General features: G+C 33.5%; 1 protein-coding gene across 1 annotated transcript; it reads left to right on the top strand.

The window, feature by feature from the left end:
- Positions 1-3,660: 3,660 nt before the first annotated feature.
- LOC132300750 (protein TIC 62, chloroplastic) lies at positions 3,661-25,486 on the top strand. The gene is made up of 12 exons (XM_059797968.1): positions 3,661-3,915; positions 9,838-9,955; positions 10,042-10,114; positions 10,198-10,249; positions 10,410-10,586; positions 11,108-11,189; positions 11,337-11,409; positions 11,511-11,621; positions 14,432-14,584; positions 22,826-22,959; positions 24,677-24,877; positions 25,105-25,486. Exons 1-12 carry the CDS (start codon positions 3,741-3,743, stop codon positions 25,154-25,156), a joined length of 1,401 nt encoding a protein of 466 aa, XP_059653951.1. The 5' UTR covers positions 3,661-3,740; the 3' UTR covers positions 25,157-25,486.
- Positions 25,487-25,877: the final 391 nt, after the last annotated feature.

Raw genomic sequence — 25,877 nt, 5'->3', positions numbered from 1 at the left:
AAAAAAAAAAAAATCAAATGGTACTTGCTGTCAAAACACTATTCATGCCCAGATTTGTAAACCGAAAATTTGTTTTTTTTTTTGAAACTTTGGAGCTTCATATCTTCTTCGTCCCAACTCCTAATCAAGTGCTTTTTGAGTGTAAGTTTATTAATTTTTCCTTGTCTATCCAACGGTATGAACGGTTGCATCCATTTTTGCCTAGAAAAGGCCATTTTACCCATTGTCAAGTACCCTTACTGCACTGATTTTAAACCCAAAAGTTGGTTTTTTTTAAACTTTGACGTTTCATATCTTTTTCATCCGGACTACGAATCAAGTGATTCTTATGTCTAGATTTATTAATTTTTCCTTGCCTATCTAATGGTATGCTCAGTTGCATCTATTTTTATCTGAAAAGATTATTTACCCCTTGTAAAGTACCCTTGCCGCACTGATTTCAAACCCAAAAGTTTGATTTTATGAAACCGTGGAGTTTCATATATTCTTCATCCGAACTCCGAATCAAGTGATTCTTGGGTCTAACTTGATTAATTTTTTATTGTCTTTCCAGTGGTGTTCTTGGTAGTACCCGATTTTATATTTTTAGAAACGACCATTTTGCCCTTAAGGCTAAATTTGTCCGGTTTTCTTTTAAGTTGTTTTCACTACTTTCTTTCGAGTCCCATGACTTCGTGGGAAGTCATGTATGTGTCTTAGGAATGATGTACATTCCCAAGGACGTTGCTTCCATGTGAAAAGACTATTTTGCCCTTAGGGGCCTATTCGGTCTTTTTTCTGATCATTCATTTCTGCATTGTTCTTGTTGAGATCCGTGGCCTCATGGAAGGTCACTCTGGCTTCTTAGAGATGCATCTCTAAGGTCATGTTTTCTATTTCTGCTTCCGCATTTGGATCCGTTATCGGGTCAATCTTCGGTTCATCACAAGACGCACTGGCTTGAAAAACTAGGGCCGTCACAAGATGCTCCCTTAGTCTCACCTTGGACATAGACATTAGGTGGCATGAACCACATGGATTGATTTATACTAAACTTGCAAAACCATTAAAACTTTAGGTTATACGTATGTTCATTTCCTACGAGTAACTTGTTTACTCACCCTAGTTGTTTGGGATCTTTTTCAGGTATGAAAACTCTATTTTGGGATGCACAACATCCTTAGACTTGTTTAATAGCTTGGGGAATTTTGGTGTATTTGTTACATGCATTTGTTAGCATGTTTTTGCATTATTTTGGTTTAATATGCTGAAACTTGTATCTTTTATTTAAACTATGTAATGTGCACTTAAGTGCACCTTTTGAGACTCATTTGATGTGTATGTAATGAGGCCAAGGGCCAAGAATCTTTGAATCACATGTATGTCATTTATTTTTTCATGTTGTATTTGGAAATATTATGAAATTTGAGGTTTTAGTATGTCATTTTTAATTCGAGATATGTAAAGTGTGCATAAGCACATTCTTTATGACTCTTTGTATATGTATGACGTGTGGCCAAGGGCCAAAACGTCTTTTGCTTCCATTTGTATACTTTTGGTTTTATGTTTTCCTTTAAAAGCAATATTTTGCAAACTTGAGGTTTAATAGGTCAAATTTTGCATTTGGCGTATTTTGAGGCCACGAGCCATTATAGCATGTCTTAAAATGCATATTATGCTTACGTCCATGTTCACTTTGTATAAAACCTCATAATTGTATGAGATGAGTAACCCTTTGGACTCAACTTTGGTACTTTCTTACAAAATCTGGTTTAAGGGTATTTTGGGGTTTTTCTTTAAAAATAAGAGTTTCTTTTAACATGGTTAGCTAGAAAACATGATTTTAAGGGGGGTTTCTTCTTTTTGTTTTTCCAAAAAAATTCGTTTGAGTGTTCGAAATCAGTCGCAGATCTGAATTTTCTGGTGCGCACATTTTTTTTCAGGAAAAAGTTTGATATAGGGGTATTTTGGGTATTTCACTTGAAAAATTAAAACTTCTCTTAACATGATCATGTAGAAAACATGATTTTGGGGGGACGGGGTTACTTTACAACTTTTTTCTAAAAAATATTGTTTAAGCCCTCAAAACCCCATTTGAAACCCAGAAATCAGTGCAAGCCATTGGTAATTTCAGGGGGGCTGCAGTGCACGCGCACGGCGTGCACCATGGGCGCCCATGGTGCCCTCCCCTTGGCAACCTTGACGCTCCTTTTTCAAATGGCCATATCTCTTTCGTCTGAACTCCAAATCAAGAGATTCTTGAGTCTAACTTTATTATTCTTTTCGTTATCTTTCCAATGGTGTACTCGGTAGTACCCATTTTTGTTTTGAAAAAACCATTTTACCCCTAGGGTTGCATTTGTCCATTTTTAAAATGTCGTTTCCACATCTTGTCTCTTTGTTTTCTGTGGCTTCATGAAAAGTCACATTCATGTCTTAGGGATAACGTGCATCCCTAGAGACTTCGTTTTCTGTGTGAAATGACCATTTTGTCCTTGGGGCCATACTTGGTCTATTTTCAACTTTTGCTTCCGCTTTCGTTCTCGTTGAGTTCCGTGACTTAATGGAAGGTCACTTTTGTATGTCCCTAGAGACCTTGTTTTTGTTTCGCTTCCTCATTCAAGATTCGTTATCGGATCATCCTTCGGGTCATCACAGGGCGCACTTGGCTATCGGTACTACTGCTGTTTCAGTTTAAGGTAACTTAATCCCATCCTGTTTTAGACTTCTTAGTTGGTTTAGAATATTACCAAAAGTCCTATGCACGAATTTTCCTTTATTTTCTAAAGGATTAGGTCTTTGAAAATTCTATATAAACCCTGATACACATCTAGGTTTAGAACGACTTTTGCATTATAACTTCATTATTCATAAAAGCCTTAGGAATATTATTTTTATAGAAAATCCAAGTTAATTTCTTTGTCATAGTGAGTTTAGAGTGTTGTTCAAATCTTGATCCTGATCAAAATCTTACATCTGCAACGATGAGAGAAAAGCAGATCTACTTCTACATCGAATTCAGATATTGAAGAAAAGAAGTAAAAACGATCACACTTTGAAAGGGCTAAAGCATTCGAGGAGTGTTATTTGATCTACCTGCTACTCTTTTACAGAGATCAAGAATAAGCCTAAGGTCAAGTATTATTGGACGGGACGTTGCAAAGCCAGAGGATTGTTAGTGATTGATGTCTGACAGAACGATAAGGTGTGAACCAGAGTCAAAGTTCAATGTACTTTGTTTCAAACATAGTGGATCGGTTTACTTTGGACTACACAGTCCACGAGGTTTTTTTTTTCACGCAAACAGTTGATCTATACTCGCTAAAAATCCTGTATCATCTCTAACTATTACTTTGTTTTATTTTATGTTACATATAATTAATTATTTAATTACTAAAATAAGTACAAATTATAAAGACCCGTATCTAATTTTAAATATACAAAACTTTCTAAATATTTCACTACGTACGAGTCACACAAATAACTTGAACATACAATTTTTTTTTTTTTGTTTTTTACATCCTTTTCCTCCTCATATATGAAATTTGGTTCTTCACTTAAAGATCAAGCGAAGGAGTAGATTAGAGCCCTCGGGCTTAGTAGATATGTATGGTCACTATGTAACCATTAAACTATTTTTTTGGGGGGTCCATCATATCTATCTACATGGGGTGGAGCTGCATGACTGCTAAACTGAAAAAGCTAAAACAGAATACACATTATTAGTCACTCTCTCTCTCTCTCAATTTGGGAGTACATTAATGGAGATTCACTCCCTACAATCGTCCACCGTAACTAGAATACCTTCCGCTCTAACCCCCTTTTTTTTGAGAGAGAAACCATTTTTAAGTGGTCAGGTTATCAAAATTCCCAATTCCAAGAGGCACCTATATGGCAGAACCATCAAACTTCTTGATTTCAGAGTTCAAGCTTCAGGTACGTACTGCATTGTTACACATTTCCCAATTTAATTAATGTGGGAGTCCATTCAAATTTCTTGTTTTTTGGTTGCTTCCCATGTGTAGGAATTGGAACGAAATTGAGATTTTGAATCTTATATATTCCATTATTTATAACCCATTAGTGGATTTGAGTGCTACACTTTTCTGGAAACAAAAGGACATCAAACATTGGGAAAACGAAATTTATCTATTCTCTTTTGGGTTTCCCAGGAACCAAACAGAAAATTAATATGTGCTTTATATTTATTAGTATTATTTTTCTAGGAGAACTCTCCTAGAAATTTTGATTAATTGTTTTTGGATTATTATTGCGTTGAGACTTTGGAAAGTTACCGTGAAGCTTTTTATTAAAAATAGAACTATTATTTCAGAGTTCATGCTTTTTACTGTGAAGCTTTTTGTTTCAAGGGCAGCATTATTTGAGTTGGATCTTGAATAATCTGTTTGGAATGGAATGTGGCTAAGTTCACTTTTATTCAAGTGATTCATCCATGTAAAGTAGATGATTGTCAGCTGGGTAATAATGGTCAAGTTAGGCATAGGAAAAAAATTAGAAGTAAATTTGGTCCTCAAAGGAACATGGTACATTGAAAAATAAATTTGAAAAAAAAAAAAAGAAGAAAAAGGGAACCTTTATAACTGAGATATAACTTTTGGACTTTTCAAAGAAAATGTGTTGAAAGTGCTTGGAAGCTTTTGGGGATTCGTAGGAACCATTTTCAGAACTTATGGGAAAACTTGTTTCCTGTTATCTTCATGTTGCCAGTGTTTCCTATTCCCTTTTTGCAATGGTCTATAAGCATTTCTCAAACACTCTAGAGTTCACGCATCTCGTTCCTATACACCATTAGCAATTCTTTTCATATATTTTGTTACATCTGTACTCATCTGGTACGAGATTTTTTTCATGCTTCTAATTACATCTATCTTTTTTTGATAACTATGGTCTGTGAGTTTGAATTACTATAAATATACATGAAATGTATACCATGAGCTTTTAACAGTCTTGTTGACTTTTCCCAACTAATGATCCTACTACAAGGTAATCTACCCTGATTGTTGATTTTATTTCATTTTAGCTTCATTTGGCTGTTCATCGTGATCTTCTTTTTTCAATGGACATTAACTACACTCTCTCTTCTTTTTCCAATGGGCATTAATTACAGTCTTTCTTTGACGGACACACCAGTAAATGGACATTTATAGGATCAATCTTTTATGTTCAGAAGAAATAAGATTACTTGCATTGTTATTCTTTCTTCCATTATTTTTTGTTAATTGATCTATAGTAGGTCAAAGAGCACTTAAAGGTGAGACACGCCCTGTTACAACCTTCTTCTACTACACTAGTTGCCTGCAGAAGAATTTATAGGACTCTTTGGGTCCATTAAGGGTATGCTTGGAAGCAAGTAAAGGAAAAGGACTTAAGACTTGTCTTAATTTTTCATATTGAAGTTTCTACATCATGCTTCTATTTAAGTTTTCATTTGTGAAGTGAATATTTAAAAAAGCTGATATCTCTACATATTTGGAGGAGTTTAGACACTGTTCAACCCTCATATTTATTTATCTTAGTACTCTTTTATCTCTTAAAGACACAGTAATCAGCCTAGTAACCATTTGATTTTTTATATAAAAAAATTATTTTGTACTTGTTTAAGAACGTCTCTTTTAATATAAGTCTTGCATCTACACATAGCTATGTTTAGTTCTGATTTGACTAGTTTGGTAGAAGCATGAGCTGAAGAGTTTGGAAAAGTGTCAATTGGGGCTGCAAACGAACTGATTTGTCATGAACTCAGGTACACTTCAAAAAAAGGTTGGTTCGTGTTTGTTGGCTAAGTAAATGAGTTGAGCTCGAACAACATTTTCAGGCTTGTTAAGGTAAATGAGCTGAAGCCGGACAACTCATTACTTGGTTTGTTAGGCTCGCAAACTTATTCATGAACAAGCTCGTGAACATGCCTCATTTGTTAGGGCTTGTTTAGGTTTCTAATCAATTTTCATCTCAAGCTCAAGAATGAGCTCGAGTTTAAGTTCAAAATTGGACGAGCAAGCCGAGCTCAAGTTTGTCAAGCTGTGTCCGACCCATCCAAGCTTGAACACTCATATCTCTAGGCTTGAATCGAGCTCGAACTCAAGTTTGATTGGTTAAGCTGATCTCAAACAACCAAATAATCAGCTTTGGCATCACTTTATTGCAGCGCTAATGTCGACAAATCCTGGAGCAGACAACAAAGTGCTGGAAAACGGGTCTATTTTGTGGAAGCTGAAAAACATTTCCCATTTGTCATTGTGACTCAATCCTAGAGAGAGAGAGTAAGATTTATGCCTTTGGACAACTTTTAGATTGCCAACTGTTATATTATATATATGTTGTACTCATTGTACCATGTATCACCTTCTACTATTGTACTGCTGTACTACTTAGTACTCACATACTCCCTAGGGTTTCATTCCTATATAAAGGCCTCCTATATATCGATCATAAATATACAGAATATCAATTTGTTTTCCTTAGTACTTAATATCAATTACTTCCATCATCTTTAAGATGATATCAGAGCTGGGGTTTTAAAATCCCTTTCATTTTTTTTTTTTTTTTTTTTTTTTTTTTTTTTTTTTCGGGTCTTTTCCAGCCGCCTGTCTTCCTCCTACAAGCAGTGCTACTCACTAGCAGCACTCTCATTACCGTCAAGCACTGTTCATTTTCTGAATCGTTCAGCATCCGTTTGAAGTTCTGTTCACATCAATCGAAGGAATGGAACAATATTGTCAAAACACCACAAAAATTAACCCGAAACACTTCCTCACGCACCATGCAAAGTTTCTGCTGCCACCACCACACGCCATAAGACATTGTCACGCGCCTCCATGTGCTGCAAGCTCTTGCCCATGTGCCAGAAGATTTCTCACTCACCCTAGTGCCACATCATCATCCTCAGCTCTGCCACATCAACAATCAGTCTTATTTGGCAGCCACGACAGCAGACACATCAGCAAACTGCCACGTTATCACATTGCCATGCCATCCTACACGTCATCTACCGCGTAAGCCAAAGGTCTGATATATGTCTCCAAACTCAAACTGGCTTCATATAATCCACCTTGAGTTTGAGGGGGCTGTTAGATTATATATATATGTAGTACCCTTTGTTGTACTTGTTGTACCATGTACTACCCCGTAGTACTGTATTAGTCACCTACCCCAATCAGGGTTTCATGCTTCCTCCCATGTATTGTTCATAAATATATTGAATATACATTACTTTCATCATACTTAACACCAACTATGAGAGATCTTTAAGCTCTTTCTCTCCAATCCAAGCTTTTGATTTCCTTCTTCAAGCTTTTTGCGTGTGTGTGTGTGTGCGCGTGGTTTGGGGGGGGGGGGGGGGGGGGGTGGTGCGGTGTTGGTGTTTGTAGCTTCTTCACCACCAAATTTTCACTCTTAGAGAGAGAATATATCGTGTATGTATTTGAGTGTCTATCAAACAAGATCACAACACACATATATAGGGGTGGATAGAGAGTGGGCCACCCCTCTCTTCCTCTCCATTCAATCTCTCTCTCCTAATCTTATCCAACTATCATGCTTGTAATCCTAGGTAGGCTAGAAGTGGGATCTAGATGGGCCAATTCCATACTTGGATTCCAATGGACTTCTTAAAGGAATATTGAACCCCATGACCCAATTAATTAGCCCATAAACTATTTTTAATTTCACTAAATAAAAATAGTTGTACTCCAAGTAAAAAATAAATCAAAGCCTCAAGTATTAAATTACAAGTATACACATCTATGCATAATTAGCTTATTGGACAAGTAAAACCATCAATCCAATTACTAATTAATCCTTTATCATTGACTTCTTGATTAAATTTATTTGATCACATAAAAACATTTATTTGAGAAATAATATATTTGATAAATAATTATATAATAAAACATTTCATCAAAAACTACCGGATTCGGATTTCTGTGATCAAACTTAATCAAGTCAATAATAAATGATACTAGCATGGATGTCATCTTAGAATAAATGTTCAAATGCCCATAATTAATGATTACCTAAATACTCAAATTTTTGACCCTAGGGCCCACTGAGATTAATCAAAGTAAGCACTAATCAAGACACAAGTCCATTACTCTCTCATACTTAGAGTAACTTGTTAGAATACAAATAAGGAGAAATTACAACGACGACATGTTCAATGTGTCGTACACAGCAACTTGCACAGTCCTTCTATTTATAGTGACTAAGATAAGTCATTTCTATAGGTGGAAACTTACACGTTACTATTGAAGATTTAATGAAGGAATCAGTGGAGAAAAATCCTCCTTATTTCCTATTTTCTAATTCTTTCGATTCTCATAATGTATGAATTGAGAGAGTATTATAAAAGTGATATAGCCATTTGGGCTCTTTGTGTCGTGGATGTAGGCCCTAGTGGCTGAATCACGTAATATCTGTGTGTTCTACTTGTTTTATATATCTCTTCGCTTTTGGTTTATGCTTTTCAATATGGTATCAGAGCCAAAGGTCTCATGTTCAAACCTCACCGTCACCCTGATAATTAAAATTGTGAAACATGTGTTGGATAAAAAAAAGGCCACACGTAAAGGGGTGTGTTGAAAGATTTATATATTTAAGTTACATCCTCTCTAATAGCTTCAGCTTTTAGAGTAGATGGGTTGTTAACATGGTTTCAAAGCCTAATTTCTCTTCGTAGGTTTGGACCCCTATTTTGGGGTATTCCCTTAGCATCTGAAATGTTGCTAAGGGATTTTCAGTGCTATTTATGACTTGTTTGGGTTGCCAGTTTGTTCGACAAGTAATGTTCTTCGCCTTTACCGTGTCTTCGGCAATTTTTATTGACTTGTTTGGGCTGCCGGTGTGTTTGGTAGGATTGTCTTCGTCGTTGCCGTGTCCGGTAGTTTTTATCAACTTGTTTGGGCTGCCGGTGTGTTCGGTAGCATTGTCCTTGCCTTTGCCTTGTCTCCGGCAGTATTTCGTTGGCTTGTTTGGGTTGTCGGTGTGTTCGGTAACATTGTTCTTCGTCTTCTCTCTTCAGCATTTACTCTTGTTACTCGTCATCTTAATGGCAAGCTGGACATTCATGCTCCAACTTGAGGGGGAGTATTAAAGATTTAATGGAGGAAGAAAATCTTTCAGTAATTGATGTCGTTTCCTATTATTGAAGATTTGGTGTTACCAGAGGAATCAGTGGAAAAAAATCCTCCTTATTTCCTATTTTCTAATTCTTTTCATTCTCATAATTTCTTCTCCTATATAAAGGAGCCTCCACCATTGTATTGTGTATGAATTGAGAGAGTATTATAAAAGTGGTGTAGCCCTTTGGGCTCTTTGTGCCGTGGATGTAGGCCCTAGTGGCTAAACCATGTAATATCTGTGTATTCTACTTGTTTTAATTATCTCTTCACTTTCGTTTTATGCTTTTCAATAGTTACATTCTTATAGATAGATTGTCCAATTTTATCATGATTGTGAACTAATCAATTCTTACAAAAGATGTGATTTCTATGATTTATATCTCCTAATGCACATCTCTATTACAGATGCACATAAATTATATCACATAACTTTGAGTCAACTCTAGAGTCAACCAATCCAAAGCATTCACCATATATGTATGTAAAGCATGTAAACTAGAAATAACAAATTCTATTAATGATAAAATGTGAAATACAAAGCTAAATTGGTTTGAAGGGCACACTCAATCCCAACACAAAGTCTGCATTAAAATGAAAGAGCAGAGGCTATTCCCTTTCTTACAGTTGCAATTTTACCCGTCTCTCTCTCTCTGGTTAAGAAACGGTTATCATGCTATATTAATTGTTCCTAAATGTGATTATGTCCCTATGTTTCTATAAGGCACAACAAAATTTAGCTCAGAGGCAACTGAAGGAATTACAAAAGATGCGAATTTAAAAGTTGAGGATCTTGTATTTGTTGCTGGTGGCACTGGTAGAGTTGGGTCGCGTACCGTAAGGTTACATTCTATGCTCAATTCATTATAAAGTTGGTATGATCCCAAATTTGATAAAAAAAATGTTCTTTTTTCGTTTCTTTTTCTAGGGAGCTTTTGAAACTGGGATTCAGAGTTAGAGCTGGTGTTCGGAGTGCTCAGAGAGCTGAATCTCTTGTGCAAGTATGAGTTTAATTAGTGGTCAATGTGAATTGCTTATTTTTTTCTGTAATCATTGATGAACTAAATAAAATGCTTATCTGCAGAGTGTTCAACAGATGAAGTTTGGAATTGAAGTTACAAGTGAAGGAAGTAAACGTAAGTGAAAGGAGCTATGCAAGTCTCATTTACTTCCTACACTTAATTGTTGTGAACTTTGATGTCTATGAGATAAAACGAAGTGTTTGGTTATGCAAGTACTATTTGAAAAGGTTTGCTCCTACAGCAATTAACAAAGTTTCTTTGGTCTTTAGCCCAGCTACAGAGAAGCTTGAAATTGTAGAGTGTGACTTGGAGAAGCAGGATCAGATTGGTCCAGCATTAGGCAATTCATCCATCATTATATGCTGTATTGGTGCTAGTGAGAAGGAGGTTTTTGATATTACTGGACCATATCGAATTGACTATCAAGCTACAAAAAACCTTATTGATGCAGGTAAAGAGAAGTTGGATTGTAGACAAGTGCTTTCTCATTTTCGGCTAAGCATGAGATGACTATATTGATTGTGAAAGCTGAAAACTAAGCAGAGGTGGAAAAAATTCTATATAAAAATACTAATTATTTTGGCCCCATTTTTGCAAAAATCTGAGATCCAAGTTGGATCATCTAATGATTGGGCTGGTCAATACTCTGAAGTCTATGAGTATATGGAATCGATGGGTCAAAACCAACAATAGATATTATCAGCCTGTGTTTTCGATGTTTGACCTTAGCTCATGAATGATGAACCTAAAGTTGTGCTAGGGTTTGGATAGGGCTTGTAACAAATCTGGGGTGCTGAACTCGGACATGGTCATTCATGAGCTTTATTCTTTCATGATATATATGTTATTTTACCTATCATTAAATTTCAATTGAAATTCCTTTAGGGATTGAAATTTCCTCAATTTTGAATTTAGCAAATTTATTCTCTTTAAGCTCAAGATGCCAGAACTTTTGAGTACTTTAATGTGCAGCAACTGTTGCAAAGGTGAACCACTTTATTTTGCTTACATCATTGGGAACTAACAAGGTTGGATTTCCTGCGGCTATTTTAAAGTAAGTACAGAAATTTTTTGATAAACAAGACAATTTGTTGTACTATATGCAAATATTAATCCTATAACAAAATGATTTAGAATGTTGATAATTTGTGTTTACTGTTAAGTTAGATTTGTTGACTGTCATTTGCTTCTGCTGCTAAAGTTTGTTTTGGGGAGTCCTGATCTGGAAAAGGAAGGCAGAAGAAGCACTGCTAGCCAGTGGTCTCCCATACACTGTGAGTTCTCATAGATTTTTCTGGAAATAGATAAAAAAAATTGGGTGTCGCAGATGATGTGAACCAGAAGCTGGTTACTAGTTTTTATTGTGCTATCTCAGATTGTGAGACCTGGAGGGATGGAGCGTCCTACTGATGCCTACAAGGAAACTCACAATGTCACTCTCTCAGAAGAAGATACTTTATTTGGTGGTCAAGTGTCAAACCTTCAGGTTTTCTTCTAGTAAACTTCTGTCTGCATTTTGGTTATTGTTCAAACCTTTTTTCATTGCTCTTCCATTTGGATCTGGGTCCATTCTTGCTTATATCGTGTGGGCACTTGATGCCTATGAAGCATGGAAATGGATACGGGATATGGGGGCAATACGTCAAATTCCTGAAAGGTAGGATATTGATGTGGCAAGGACACGGAAATATATGTAATACTAATGTAAATATATGTAATTAATATATATATATATATATATGTATTTCACGACTCGCCCCAACCCGTGTGGATATTGTTCGCTTTGCACACTCTCCTCTTAGTGCTCACAGTTTTGCTCAAAAACACGTTTACAGGGTTAAGTGTTGTCCACAGATATAAATGCTAGGAACTTCTCCCCCCAAGCGACATGGACTGTCACAATTGCCCTTGTTGGAGACTATCCTTTTATTTTATTTTTTCTATGTTGAAGTGTATATAAGTAATTACGTGTTTATCCAAGATAGTATAAATAATATAACGTAAGAGAGAATCAGTATTCTCTCTCATTCTTTTTGCCGTCACATTCTTTTCTTTTCTCCCCTTTCTTAGTTTTCTTCTTTTGCTTCTTTTTCCCTAATATGTTTTTCAATCTCATAAATTAACTACCCAAGAACGTCCTTGCTAGCCTAACTTGCATGGGCTTGTGCACACTCCCCCATTTTCGGTTGGGGATTGGCTTTGACACAATATGTCATAATCCACCTTGCACCTTATAGATATTGTCTACTTTGGATGCTCTCCTTTTGGTGCTTACGGTTTTGCTCAAAACGCATCTACACAATCAAGATGTGCCCACATGTATAAATCTCACCAACTTCACCAAACCCCCACCCCCCCGCGCGACAATGTGTGACATCCCACATCGCCTGGTGGAGAATTTCTTGGCATTTATATGTATGAACGCGTTTCGAGCAAAACTATGACTGATAGGAGAGTAAGCAAAGAGGACAATATCTACACGGATTGGGGCGGGTCGTGACAAACGGTATCGGAGCCAATTCCTAGCCAAAAATAGGGGTCATGCATAAACCTATGCGGGTCAGGCCAGCGAGGACGCTGGATCCAAGAGGGGGTGATTGTGACGTCCCACATCGCATGGGGGGAAAAAGTTGTTGAGACTTGTATCTGTGGACACCCCTTAACCATTTAGTTGTGGTTTGAGGAAAACCATGAGCACCGAGAGGAGATTGTGCAAAATAGACAATATCTACATGGGTTGGGCAGCTCATAACAATGTATATATGGATAAATTTAAATAATAATTACTTTTGCTGTTATATATGTACATAGATATTGTTAATTTGCTACTAACATTTATTTATTAAAGTTATAACAAATAAGCTAAAAGGTCAGAGTTGAGAGTTATATTGCATAGATAAATTTTTGACTAAACTAGTCATGGTACAATATCACATTACTTATATTTTAAAGAAAATTTAAACTTTCTTAGCAATTATACAGTGATACTATACTTGAAATAGTTACTCTATATTTTAGGTTTTAAGACTTGTTAAATATGTGTGCTTGAGGATCTGAGAAGCATTGGATACATGGTTGAAGTATCTAAGAAGTAGAAGATACAACCAAATATATATATATTAGTTTAAGACTATGAATACATTTAAGAAGTATTGGACATGTATCTGCAACTGTCCGAAAAGTGTCGGTATCCAACACGGACATGATACGGGTATTGTCGCACCTATAGAAGTAGCTATGCTTCGTATCTTGATGCCTTTTTTACTGCTTTACCCATATGTTTTTCCATTGTTTTATTGTTTGCGGGAGTTTTAGAATGGTGACTGCTAGTGGAAGCATCACCAACCAAGATCATATCGAGAGTGGAACATCTTGCAGTGTAAACCATACTTCAATATTAAACATAGTATGGAGTTGTGGCAATCTGCAAATTGATTCACCTCGAACTGTTGGGTGGTAGTATGGAAAGTTCTGTAAATTATGAGTGGTCATGATGTAATTGTGAGTTGTGCAAGGTGGAATGGTTGTGGAATAAATATGGATAATCAACCTAGACTTTTATCTGATTTTTGCTCAATATGAATTTTAAATAAATAGGTGTTTAGAGAGACCTAGAAACCCTTGGAAAATTTAGTAATTTCGTGCAAAAGCTTCTCTTGAAAACCTAATAAAAAAAGGTAATTGAATTTGTCTTTAAAAGAACTTTACCTTTTGGTTAGAGCAAACACAACCGGTTTTGTTTCAGAATGCTATCGGTTGTGTTTTGACTGAGAGCTAGTTTTCCACCGGCATGAAGTGCAACCGGTTGTGTTTAAAGTGCAACCGGTTGTGTTTAAAGTGCAACCAGTTGAGAGTTCAAAATACACCTGTTTTGACCCAAAAGCACCTAACTCTCAATTAAGACATAAATCTTAAGTTGTATAAAGTGTGTTCTCACTCTCTTACCTGACTAAGTGTACTCTCATTGACCACGGAGTGAGTTAGCACTTGTTCTGTTTACGACCTCAAGACTCAATCGGACTTGTTTTGACACCGAATTATGTCAATTACAAAAGTTACTATTCACAGTGATATAGTTATTTTTCATACACACAATATTCTGTTGGTATATGACTGAATTAGAATGGAGTCAGGATGAGTAGAATATATTCATTAAGTATCTGGAAAGTTATACATTTATTTCATTTTAAGGCCAAGATTCTGGTTAAACATCATTATGAATAGTGGAAATAAAATCAGTCTTTTCTATCTTATATATGGTTGAGGAGACTTAAACTTCTTATTGTTAAATGGCAGGTGGCAGAACTAATGGCATTTATGGCCAAAAACCGAAGCCTTTCATATTGTAAAGTGGTGGAAGTAATTGCAGAAACAACTGCGCCATTGACTCCCATGGGAGAACTCCTTGTGAAGATACCATCCCAACGTGCTGAAGCTTACCCACTGAAGGTATTTTCCTTCAATTTGTTGCCAAAATGAAGATTAATCTCCATCTTAAATTGTAAACATGAAAAACTTGATTTCGAGCTTTAAAAGTAGCCACTTTGTGCAAAATAATGTCAAAGGTTAGGTCTGTCTCCCGACTTCCCTCCCAGTATCCGATGTACTGGGTAATTCAAATGCTGAACTTGTTTGGAAAGTTGATTCTGTTGCCCAAGTTGCCAAAGTATTTCTGCTAGCCTATTTATTAATATAAGAAAGAAATTGTTATATTTTAGGTAATCCTGATTTTTTCCGCATTCTCGTGTTTGGGCAATCAAGCATGAAAATGCAGGGGTTCCTTGATATTAGGGTGTCAAGGCGGTTAAAGAATACCAAGTGTAGCCACTTTCTTTGCAATTTAATCCCAAGGGTTAGGTTTATATCCAGTGTCCTCAAATGGCAGGGACCATATTCGTAGTGACCCTTGAGACCTTTTCAATTTCATAATTTCAACTTTCTTGTCCATGCCCTCACCATTCACTTTTGTCCTCTTTTAGGTTAAAATGATAGGCCTGCAATAATATCACCACTTGTACACCAATAAGCTAGACTTCTTGGAACTTTTTTTTCCCCCTGTATTCCCTTTTTCCTTTTCTTTTGATGAGATGAAGTATGGTTCTACTGTACCTTGGTTGTCTCGTTAATTGTGGCGCTTTTTTCATTTTCATGATTGTAAGTAATATGTAACATCATGCCACTGGATTATGCATGTCAAAAAAAAAAAAAAAAAAAAAAAAAAAATTACAATAATAAAACCAAAGAATGATACCAAATTAAATGGGATTTAATCTTATGACTTGAGCAAGTCTTTTAACCACGTTCGAGAAATTTAAACCATTTAAAATAGATTTGCAAAAATAATTGAGAAATTTGAATAGGACTGTTCAGATGGTAAACCCTGATCCAGTGCCAACCTAATTCATTTGTTTTGTTAACAAAGACAGATATATTTACTTACCAAAATATGTTTTTTTGAAGAGGAATAATTTTATCATTTGATTAATACCTTCTGGCATAAAAAAAATTAGATGGATGGAGCATTAATAAAATTGGTGGAAACTAGGTGTAAATTATAAGGAATTTTAATAAAATTGGTGGAAACTGAGTTGCATTAGTGCATTACTCAGTGCTTGTGCTGCCTGATGGGATGCTGGGAGAGTAGAATTGATCAATGCTTTATATTAGATTTAGCAGTACAAGCACTTAGCAATGTCGCAGAACTATGAAAATATATGTAGCTCGGCTCAAATCAATAAAGTTTTAGGTTCCAACTGCAAAGTTGTATGTACATGGTGTTTAGCACCAGAGGAATAGACAAACTCATTTGGTAAGGTTCATTCCTTCTTCTTTATTTTTTATTTTTTCCCTTTTTATATTTGCTGAATAAGGAATTTTCTTAAGCGCCTTATGGAAGTGTTTTATTAAAAAGAAAAAAAGAAATGCAAACCCAGTGCACCAGGCTCCCGCCATCGTGGGCGTTTGGGGAGGGTCAGGGTATGCAGCCTTACCTCCGCATGCAGGGAGGTTGTTTCCTTATTTTGAACCCGTGACCTCCAGGCCACAATGTACCGTTGCGCCAAGGCTTGCCTCAAGTGTTCTATTACTTATTTCAATACTTATTTCAAAATTATTGTTCAGCACCTTGTAATGTACTCTAATACTATTTTCAAAATTGTTATATGTACTTATATAGATAAATGTGTGTAATAATGTATTGAAACAGTTAGTGGTATGTGTTGTAAACTATAATTATTCGTGTTAAACCATTCATCACAAATAAACATGAATCCCATAATCTTAGAACTTCATGATTTTCACATATCTATAATGTATAAATAAATAGTTAGATATAAATACCTCGATTCATGATATCAAACCTTGTTGAGATTAAATCCAACTTCTAGATCCTTTAACCATGAACTAATCTGCAACTCTGATCAACAGGCAAACGTGGAAATTGGTTTCTCTCTTTTGGCCTTTTGCACACATAAAACTTTTACGTGTTGTTTCATTAATTGTATATAATTGATGGAATATATGCACTTTTATAAAGGCAGAGAGAGGACCAGTTTTCCTTATAGTAACATAATTCTACTTTCCATCAAAGTAAGGAATAAGAAAGGAAAACACTTCTCCAATAAGTAATTACCAAAAAGGTAATTATAAGTTGACCAAAAATAAATAATATTAATTGATATCTATTTACTTACCCACCAAGTAATATGTCACATGTCCAAATCATGTGGGCCACAATTAAATAAATAATCTTACATTCTCCCACTTGGCACATATGATAATTTCTGTAGTGGTTTAGTAAAATAGTCATTAATGTGCACCATAAATCAGATTAACTTATAAAATTGGTCATCATAAATACCATGGTAAATAAATTACCAATGCGAGTCATGGCGGTTATATATCCTTAAATGACACAGTCCCTTCCATGTACCACAACACTAGTAATCTATTCAACATAGTCTATAAATGAGAAGTATCAATAATGATCTAATAATAATGTCTTTTTCAAGACTATTCCTATTACCACTTATTAAAGCAATACGTACATGTACATTAATTAATAGGAAATATCAGAAACACATTTAATCAGCGCAAAATGTCAAATATATATAAGCACTATTTAAGGAATCCACAATTAAAAAATAATCATCATTGACTACATTTAAGACCCATTCTTTCAACATATTCTATAAATGTCTTGGATGGTATTCCATTCATTAATGGATTGCAATCATAAGTTGTGTGCTTATAATTTCAATAGACATTTGTTGTTTCTAAAATATCTTCTTTAATGATAAAGTATTTCAACTTTAGAATACCTATCATTTTTCATACAAGAAGATCAACAATTGCAGCATAAATTTTCAGCAATCTGAAAACGGTACCCATAACTCCAAGTCCTGAAATAAATTCTACAACCATAAATTATAGCCTCAAAGCATGCTACAAATTAAAATTTCATAATAGATAAAGTAATCATAAATTACTTTGCACTTTTTCATAATATTGTTCCTCCAACCAAATTTTCTAGAACTCTTTTAATATATGATTTATGAGACAATTCTAAAAACAAATCAATGTGATCTATAATGAAATATTTCTATTCCTATCACATAGGATGTTTCATCCATATATTTCATTTCAAAGTTCTTAGAGATAACTTTTAGTTTCATATAATAAACTAAAATCACTACTAACAAATAAAATATCATCAATATATAGAATCAGAAATATAAACTTACTCCCACTAACCTTCTAGTATATACACTGATAATGGTGTTTTTCTTAAAACCAAAAGAAATAATGGTATCATTAAACTCAATATACCATTGTTAGGAAGCTTGTTTAAATCCATATATTGACATCTTAAGTTTATGGACCATGAATTCTTTACCCTCTAATATGAAGTCTTCAAGTTGTTCCATATGGACTTCCTCTTATAAACTCCTATTCATAAAAATTGTATTCACATTCATTTGATGTAACTCTAAATCATAATAAGCTACTAATGCCATGGTATTTTAAAATATTCCTTCTTAATACTAGAGAGAAGGTTTCTTTATAATCTCTTCATTCATGACACTAATCCATTTAGTAAAATCATTACTGTTAATGACTTGTGAATATGTAACCGGATCCGTATATATCTCACTATTTATCAAAATCAGATTCTTGCAGATATATCACATAGTCATCCAGAATAGCAGATCTCCTTTCTCTTTGAGATTGTATTAATGTTATTCCTTATGATTCTTCTACAATCTATTCATTGGTGACAATCTCATTATAGAGTTGTTGATTATTTAATTGTTCTTCGTTGTTATACGGTTCAACAACTGAAGGAACAATTATTTCCTTATAAGTTATGGATAAAGATATTTGTACCCTAACTTCTGAAACGATCAAATTCTTATTTTTATCACTCCCACTGATTTCACCATTCTTAATGAATCTGACATTACCGGTTTCAATAATTAACGTATTATGTTTCGGATAGTAAAACTTGTACCCTTTAGATTACTTAATATCCACAACATTATGGGTAACGAGGAATTACTTAACATACTCCTAACCAATTCCATAAGAGTACGATTACGCCTTACAGCTACACGCTTCCGCTGTGGCATGTATAGCAAAGTGTATTGAACACAAATGGCAATCATTTCAAGGAGTTTAACAAACGGTTAGAGCATTAATCTGTTCCATCATACTTTACATAATATTCACCACTTCTATATGACCTTATGATTTTCACTTTCTATCTAGTTGTTTTTCAACCTCATTTATGTATACTTCAAGAGTATACACTGCTTGAGGTTTTTCATATAACAAATAGATATATCCATAACGTGAAAAATCAACTACAAAAGCGATAAAATACTTTTCTCCTCCAAAAGATGGAACATCAGAAGGTCTACAAATAATTTCAAGAAGCTATGTACTTATTGTGGCTCATTTCTTTGTGCGTTTAGTTTGTCTACCCTTAATACAATTTACACACACATCAAAATCAGTAAAGTTTAGATTAAGAAGAATCACATCCTTTACTAATTTTCCTAACCTTCTACTAGATATTGACCTAGTCTTTTATGCCAAAGATAAATTTTCTATTAATTGAGCTACGCTTAATTCTAACATTATGATACAAGATCAAAAGGATTTTAATAAATAAACCATCAAATTTGAATTTATAGAAATCATCAACAATAATACCATAACTCACAAATTATAATTTCTTAAATAAATATCATTACCAAATTTAAATGAAAAACTATTAACATAAAGTTTTTGAAATAAAATCAAATTATGGGAAATTGAATAAACATAAATTTTTAAAAATAATTTAAATAAAATCCATTGTCTAATATTAAATATAGTGTCAGAATGGTTTCAACAAAACTTTTTCCCAATTATCATAAATAAGAAATTCTTATTTGAATTTGTGGTTTAAGCCATAAAAAATTCTTGCATCTATTAGAAATATAAATATTAGTACTTAAGTCAACCTATCATGTATTAAAAAGAATTTCAACAAGTAATTCACAAAATACAAAAGCCAAAATCATACTCTTTTTTTTCAAATCATTCTTTATATGTCATGTAGTCTTTCTAAAAGTGTTCAATACATTAATGACACTTTTTCATTATTACATTACTTTCTTTTAGTAGATTGACCTAAATCTTTTTATTTTGAGTGTTGCTCACTTAATGCCTTTTCTGACTTATTCCCAAATTTCTTTCTAGCTTCTTGAGTCGTCAGATGAACATAATGATTACCTTGCTACTTAAGTTTTGTCTCCTCATAAATTAACATAAAGGTCAATTAAATCACTTTCCACTTGTCTTAATAGTGTTAATTCGAAATGACTCATACTGAATAGACAAGAAATTGAGAATAAATTGAATAAGAAAATTCTCATTCACAATCATCCATAAGGTTCTCAATTTTGCAGCAACATTAGTTATCTAAAAATACGATCATACATGGTACGAGTACAACAAAAAATCCAGAGTAGTTATATCAATTAATAATTTTTGTTTTCGATATTTATCTACAACACGAAAACATTCTTATAATCAAATATTCCTTAGCACTATCACTATGAGGAACAATTATTCGCATAACCATAATGCTTAATCTGTTCGATCTCTCCCAAGCTTTATGGAGAATCTTTTCTTCCTCACTGTTTTTATCAGTAATAACAGTAAGTTTCTCAATTTAAAATGTTAAATTAAGATTTAACACATCTAAATTTTGAACTCAACTTACTCATTTCATTATGAGAAGTTAGTCATATTGAGAATCAGAACAGATGTAACATGCGCATTAAGGGATGTAATAAAACAAATATAATAAGATAAAATCTTAACAACAATAATGCTTTGAGTTAACAACACGTATGTATAACTTAAAAATATAAATACAATGTATAACTATAGTATCCCTTTGGGTGGCAACTATAAAATACTAATAATGATGCTTACATGTATTTATATGTATACCTTTATTGGTGATGCATTATTTAATTAAACAAATAAGTTACCTTTGGATATTCTATATTTACCTAATTAAAAAAATACATACATTCGACCCTTTAATTTTTATTTAATCACTTGAAAATCAATTCCCTTTGAGGAATTATTTCTCATAATTAAATAAAATCAATATTCATGAATATCACAAAAAATTATAAGCATCATAATTCATGAAATATTGCAATTATGTTTACTACTAAAATTAATATTCATCAACTATTATGGTTAGACCACTTTGGTAGCTACTAACCTTTACATAATATGAATATTAAATTAGATAGTAACTAATTTATGATTAATTATGTCTATTACAAAAATTAATATTCATCAATCATTATGATTGGGCCACTTTAGTAGCTACCAATCTTCACATAATATGAATATTAAATTAGACAGTAATTAATTCATCATTAAGTTATATTTAGTACTAAAATTAATATTCATCGACCATTATGGTTAGGCCACTTTGGTAACTACTAACCCACACATAATATGAATATTAAATTAACTAGTAATTAATTAATTATTAATTTACCCATTTAACATTATACACACATACTCATAATTGTCGATTAAAGTTTAAGCAACTTCGATCTCAAAAACTTAATAGTCCGAAATTTCATAGAAAATATCTTTTTATTTTATCTACATAATAAAATATATTATTTTATTTTCGGACTTAAAGATCATAATTGAATCAATTTAAAATTGATTCTACAATATGTATGTATGTTTGGGTACGAAACAATAAGTTATTTACATGTCTAATTTATTAGATTAAATTTCTAAACTCACAAATTATTCTAGAAATTCAAATTCCTAAAATAAATAAATCAATACATATATTTTATGTATTCAATAACTTTAATTTTAATTTATTTTAAATTAAAAGCAGAATCTTCAAATCATTGGACAAATACTTATAACAATAATTTAAACCTCTTTAATAAAATAAATAAATACACAAACTTTATGTATTTATTAATTTTTAAATAATAATAATAATGAGTTTTTGTAATCCTTTCACAACTTACTGTTTCTATAAAACAATAACAAGACAAATGCTATTATTATTATTATTATTTTTTTAATTCAATGTTCTTTATTAGTCATGCACGAAAATCAGTAACCTAAAGCATTGAAGTTGTTTGTCTTACACACATTATGCATACGTTTGTACTATTACACATATGTAAACTATGTATCAGTAATCAACTTTCATAATTCAATTTTGGCTCATAAATTGAGGTACCTAAACCCAAAAACCACACGGACTGATCTAAACATACGATTCTAAAAGAATGGATTATACAATCATTTAATTTTAAAATTATACATATTATTTATGCAACTTTAATGAAAAATAATGAGTTCCTAAACCGTTAGCTCTGATACCACATGTAAACTATAATTATTCGTGTTAAACCATTCATCACAAATAAACATGAATCCCATAATCTTAGAACTTCATGATTTTCACATATCTATAATGCATAAATAAATAGTTAGATATAAATACCTCGATTCACGATATCAAACCTTGTTGAGATTAAATCCAACTTCTAGATCCTTTAACCACGAACTAATCTGCAACTCTGATCAACAGGCAAACGTGGAAACTGGTTTCTCTCTCTTGGCCTTTTGCACACATAAAACTTTTACGTGTTGTTTCATTAATTGTACATAATTGATGGAGTATATGCACTTTTATAAAGGCAGAGAGAGGACCAGTTTTCCTTATAGTAACATAATTCTACTTTCCATCAAAGTAAGGAATAAGAAAGGAAAACACTTCTCCAATAAGTAATTACCAAAAAGGTAATTATAAGTTGACCAAAAATAAATAATATTAATTGATATCTATTTACTTACTCACCAAGTAATATGTCACATGTCCAAATCATGTGGGCCACAATTAAATAAATAATCTTACATGTGTATCCATTTTCGATGAAGTATGCAAGATGAATCCAATATATATATATATATATAAGCATGAAGGATCATATAAAGATCGTAGTTTTAGATTTTAAATTTTTTTGAAGGACTTTGTATGCTAACCTTTCACATTTCATATTGGCTCACTTCCTGACTATCACTTGAGAACATGAATTTCAGACCTAAATCACAAGAACTTCTTTTGGGTGTTGTCAGGAATCCTTTGCTGCAGATGGGCCTGGGCCTGCAGTTTCTAAGGGCGTTGCATCTGAGACGCCAAGCACTCCTATCAAGAAAGAACCTGCCAATGTAAAAGCAGTTCCAACAAGGCCACTCTCTCCATATATTGTGTGAGTCAAAATTGAATTCTTCCATTGTTTTATGCATACATTCAAGTTATTAGAATGCCGTGGTGAAAACAGTATAGTCACCCGATAAAATTAGAAATGTGTTCACTTATGTAATACAATGATGCTATTGATTTGAGCAAGTGTTAGAAAACAGAAGACAGACTTGTATAAATGCTGCATAGAACTCTCAAAAAATAGCAACTCATTGATATAGAAATTTTGTTGTTGTCATCATCTTTAATATCATTACAATTACGATGATCTTAAACCACCAACATCCCCAACCCCAAACCCACCTGGTGGTCAGAAAGATGTTAATGTCATTGAAGCATTGTCAAAGCCTACTCCTGTGGATACTATGGCTAGCAATGCCTCAGGAATGACAGCTGGTACTGTTGAGTCCATATCAGCTGCAGTAGAAGTGCATATAAAAAGGCCTCTTTCTCCTTACACCTCGTAAGTCATTTCCTTGTGCTTTAAAACTCAAGAAACAAAGTTTTTTTTTTCCTCGAGCTGATTGAATAATAGTTATGAGGATTTGAAACCACCTACCTCTCCAAGCCCTACACCAAGTGGACCAAAAGAGATACCTTCTAGTTTCCCAACGCCAGCTGAGTTTGTATCACAATTTACCAAAGGCAATGATTTGGCAAAGATAACAAATTCCTCTGATGTTGAGAAAGATCCTCCCCAAGATTTCACTTTTAATCTTTCACCTTACCATGCATAACTTTATAATGGTTCTAGTTTCTTTATGTATATGGTGCCAATTTAAATTTTTATGCTTACATGTACTGTCATAATTTTTGTTTCATGAAATAATATACACAATAAATACCAGGAATCTCCTATGCTGTTGCAGCGGCCACTATTACCAAATCGTAGATTATCATGCCAAAGGGGTTTTACTAAATATTTATAACCTGCAACTGTATTGCACTGTATTATATTTAGGATAAATGTTACTTGGAAAAAAAAGAGCATAATAAATGAGTTGGCCTTGATAGGCATCATCTATTTTAGTTTATCATTTTATTTTATAATTGACATAAAAATCCTGAAGTGAGTACTTGATCATCTCTTTTTTTCTTTTACAAACAATAAATTTAAAAATTTTAAAAGCACCCACACATTTGCAAGTACTTACTTACTGTGAAAAGAGGTGACGTACAAAAGGATGCAAACATTTTCTTAAGGATTGTGTATGAAGTACGATAAAGTATGCTGCTGGACACAGTGGACATGCTTCTCTTAACAGTGACAAGTTTAGTGAAAATGTTTCTTTCTAAAATTTTATTAGTTCGACTCATGACATGATGGCAATAACATATATAATGGGTAAGATGACAAACTGAAAACTTGCTTTTCTTAAAATCACAAAGATTTGATTTTAAGGCTCTAGTATCACTACTTCTATTATTTAGTGGCTTCTCTATGCTACAGCAAAGATTTGAGTCTTTTTAAATTTTGTTGATATATCTCTTTATTCTTTTTTTTTTTTTTTGTGACGTTTCTTCAATATTTTATTCTAATATTTCTCATGATACCCCTGCCTTCATGGCTTCATGTCCCTTATGAAGTCCCATTTCTTAGGTGGTTACTCTTTCTTGACTTGTCTAAGAATTTTTTTATTAATTTTGCAAAAACGTCTTTCTATTCTTAATTTTTTTCCCCTTTCAATTGCTTCCTAATCCACTGTGGCACCTTATGTTCTCAGATACGATGACCTCAAGCCCCCAACATCACCATCTCCTAATGCACCAACCTTTTCACTCCCGTCAATGTCTACCTTGGACGGTGGATCTCAGATAGCTACTGTGTCGGGAAACAGCACAGCTCATACTGCGTCTGCCGATAAGCCAGGGGATGAACAGCATTCTAATGAAGCAAAAGGGAGGCCACTTTCACCTTTTACTATGTAAGCCTTCTTCTAGTTCCTCTTTTTGGTTTTGGTTTTGATTTTTTATGTTTTTCATTTTATGAATGAGGGTAACCACGATCCATCATTCCATTGTGGCATTCTGTCAAAGAAACTTAAATTATTCTTGCAGAAAAATTAATCAATTCCCACTGTCTGGATCTTCTTTAAACCAAAATTTTGCAAACTGTATATCATTTTTATTTATTTTTTTCCATAATAAACAGGTACGAGGACATGAAGCCTCCAACTTCTCCAATGCCGTCACCAAGGAAATGATTAAAAGCACTCCTTAATTCTGGCAGGTATATATGTTCAAATTCTTTCGTGGGATTTAAAGCCTCTGAAGGAATCGGACTACATAATCATATCAGAAAAATAGCAATATTTGAGGATATTGCATTATGTGATTGTGCGGCAAATTTACTCTGTAATTCACAAGAGGCAGGCAACTGAAAATGTGGGAAAATTTTCTATGTATACTTATATAATTTAATTTGTAGTTCATGCATGTTATCCAATTAAAACTTGCATATGAAACTATAGCAATTTGAATTTGAATTTGATTTTGTGGAATGAGAATGATATGACTTGTTTCTTTCGTGTGAACATCATCCTTTCCCATATGTCCCTTTTTTTTTTTTCCTTTTTTTTATTTTCTTTTTTTTTCAGGCAGTGATTTGTTGTTTTTTTTTTTTTATTTTTAGTGCAGAGAATATTTTTAGAATGAATGCGATTTTTGCCACTCAGTAATTTGTCTATCAAAGTTTTTTTTTTTTTTTCATAAGCCCTCTAAAATGAAATTTTATTTTGTTCTCTATTTGAGCCCTCTAAAATGATGCAGGTTGCTTATGCAAGGCCTTCTAGGTTTTATTATATAAAAGGTGAAACAGATGAAGTAGGCTTCATTCGGGTCCTGTTGTGGGACCTACCTCATCAAATATTTATTATTTATTTATTTATTTAGTTGTCATTGGTAACAAACAAGACTTGATATCTT

Source organism: Cornus florida, unplaced genomic scaffold (genome assembly GCF_030987335.1).
Source record: "Cornus florida cultivar Cherokee Brave unplaced genomic scaffold, ASM3098733v1 CherokeeBrave_3.0.0_Hap2_Chr03, whole genome shotgun sequence".
Lineage (NCBI taxonomy): Eukaryota > Viridiplantae > Streptophyta > Magnoliopsida > Cornales > Cornaceae > Cornus > Cornus florida.
This window is presented reverse-complemented; position numbering and strand designations above follow the sequence as displayed.

Bases quoted from the DNA above. Each gene is read 5' to 3' on its own strand.
- LOC132300750 (XM_059797968.1), top strand. From the start codon at position 3,741: ATGGAGATTCACTCCCTACAATCGTCCACCGTAACTAGAATACCTTCC. The intron at 11,190-11,336 runs GTAAGTACAGAA...CTGCTGCTAAAG, and splicing joins TTTCCTGCGGCTATTTTAAA to TTTGTTTTGGGGAGTCCTGA. The intron at 24,878-25,104 runs GTAAGCCTTCTT...CATAATAAACAG, and splicing joins CCACTTTCACCTTTTACTAT to GTACGAGGACATGAAGCCTC.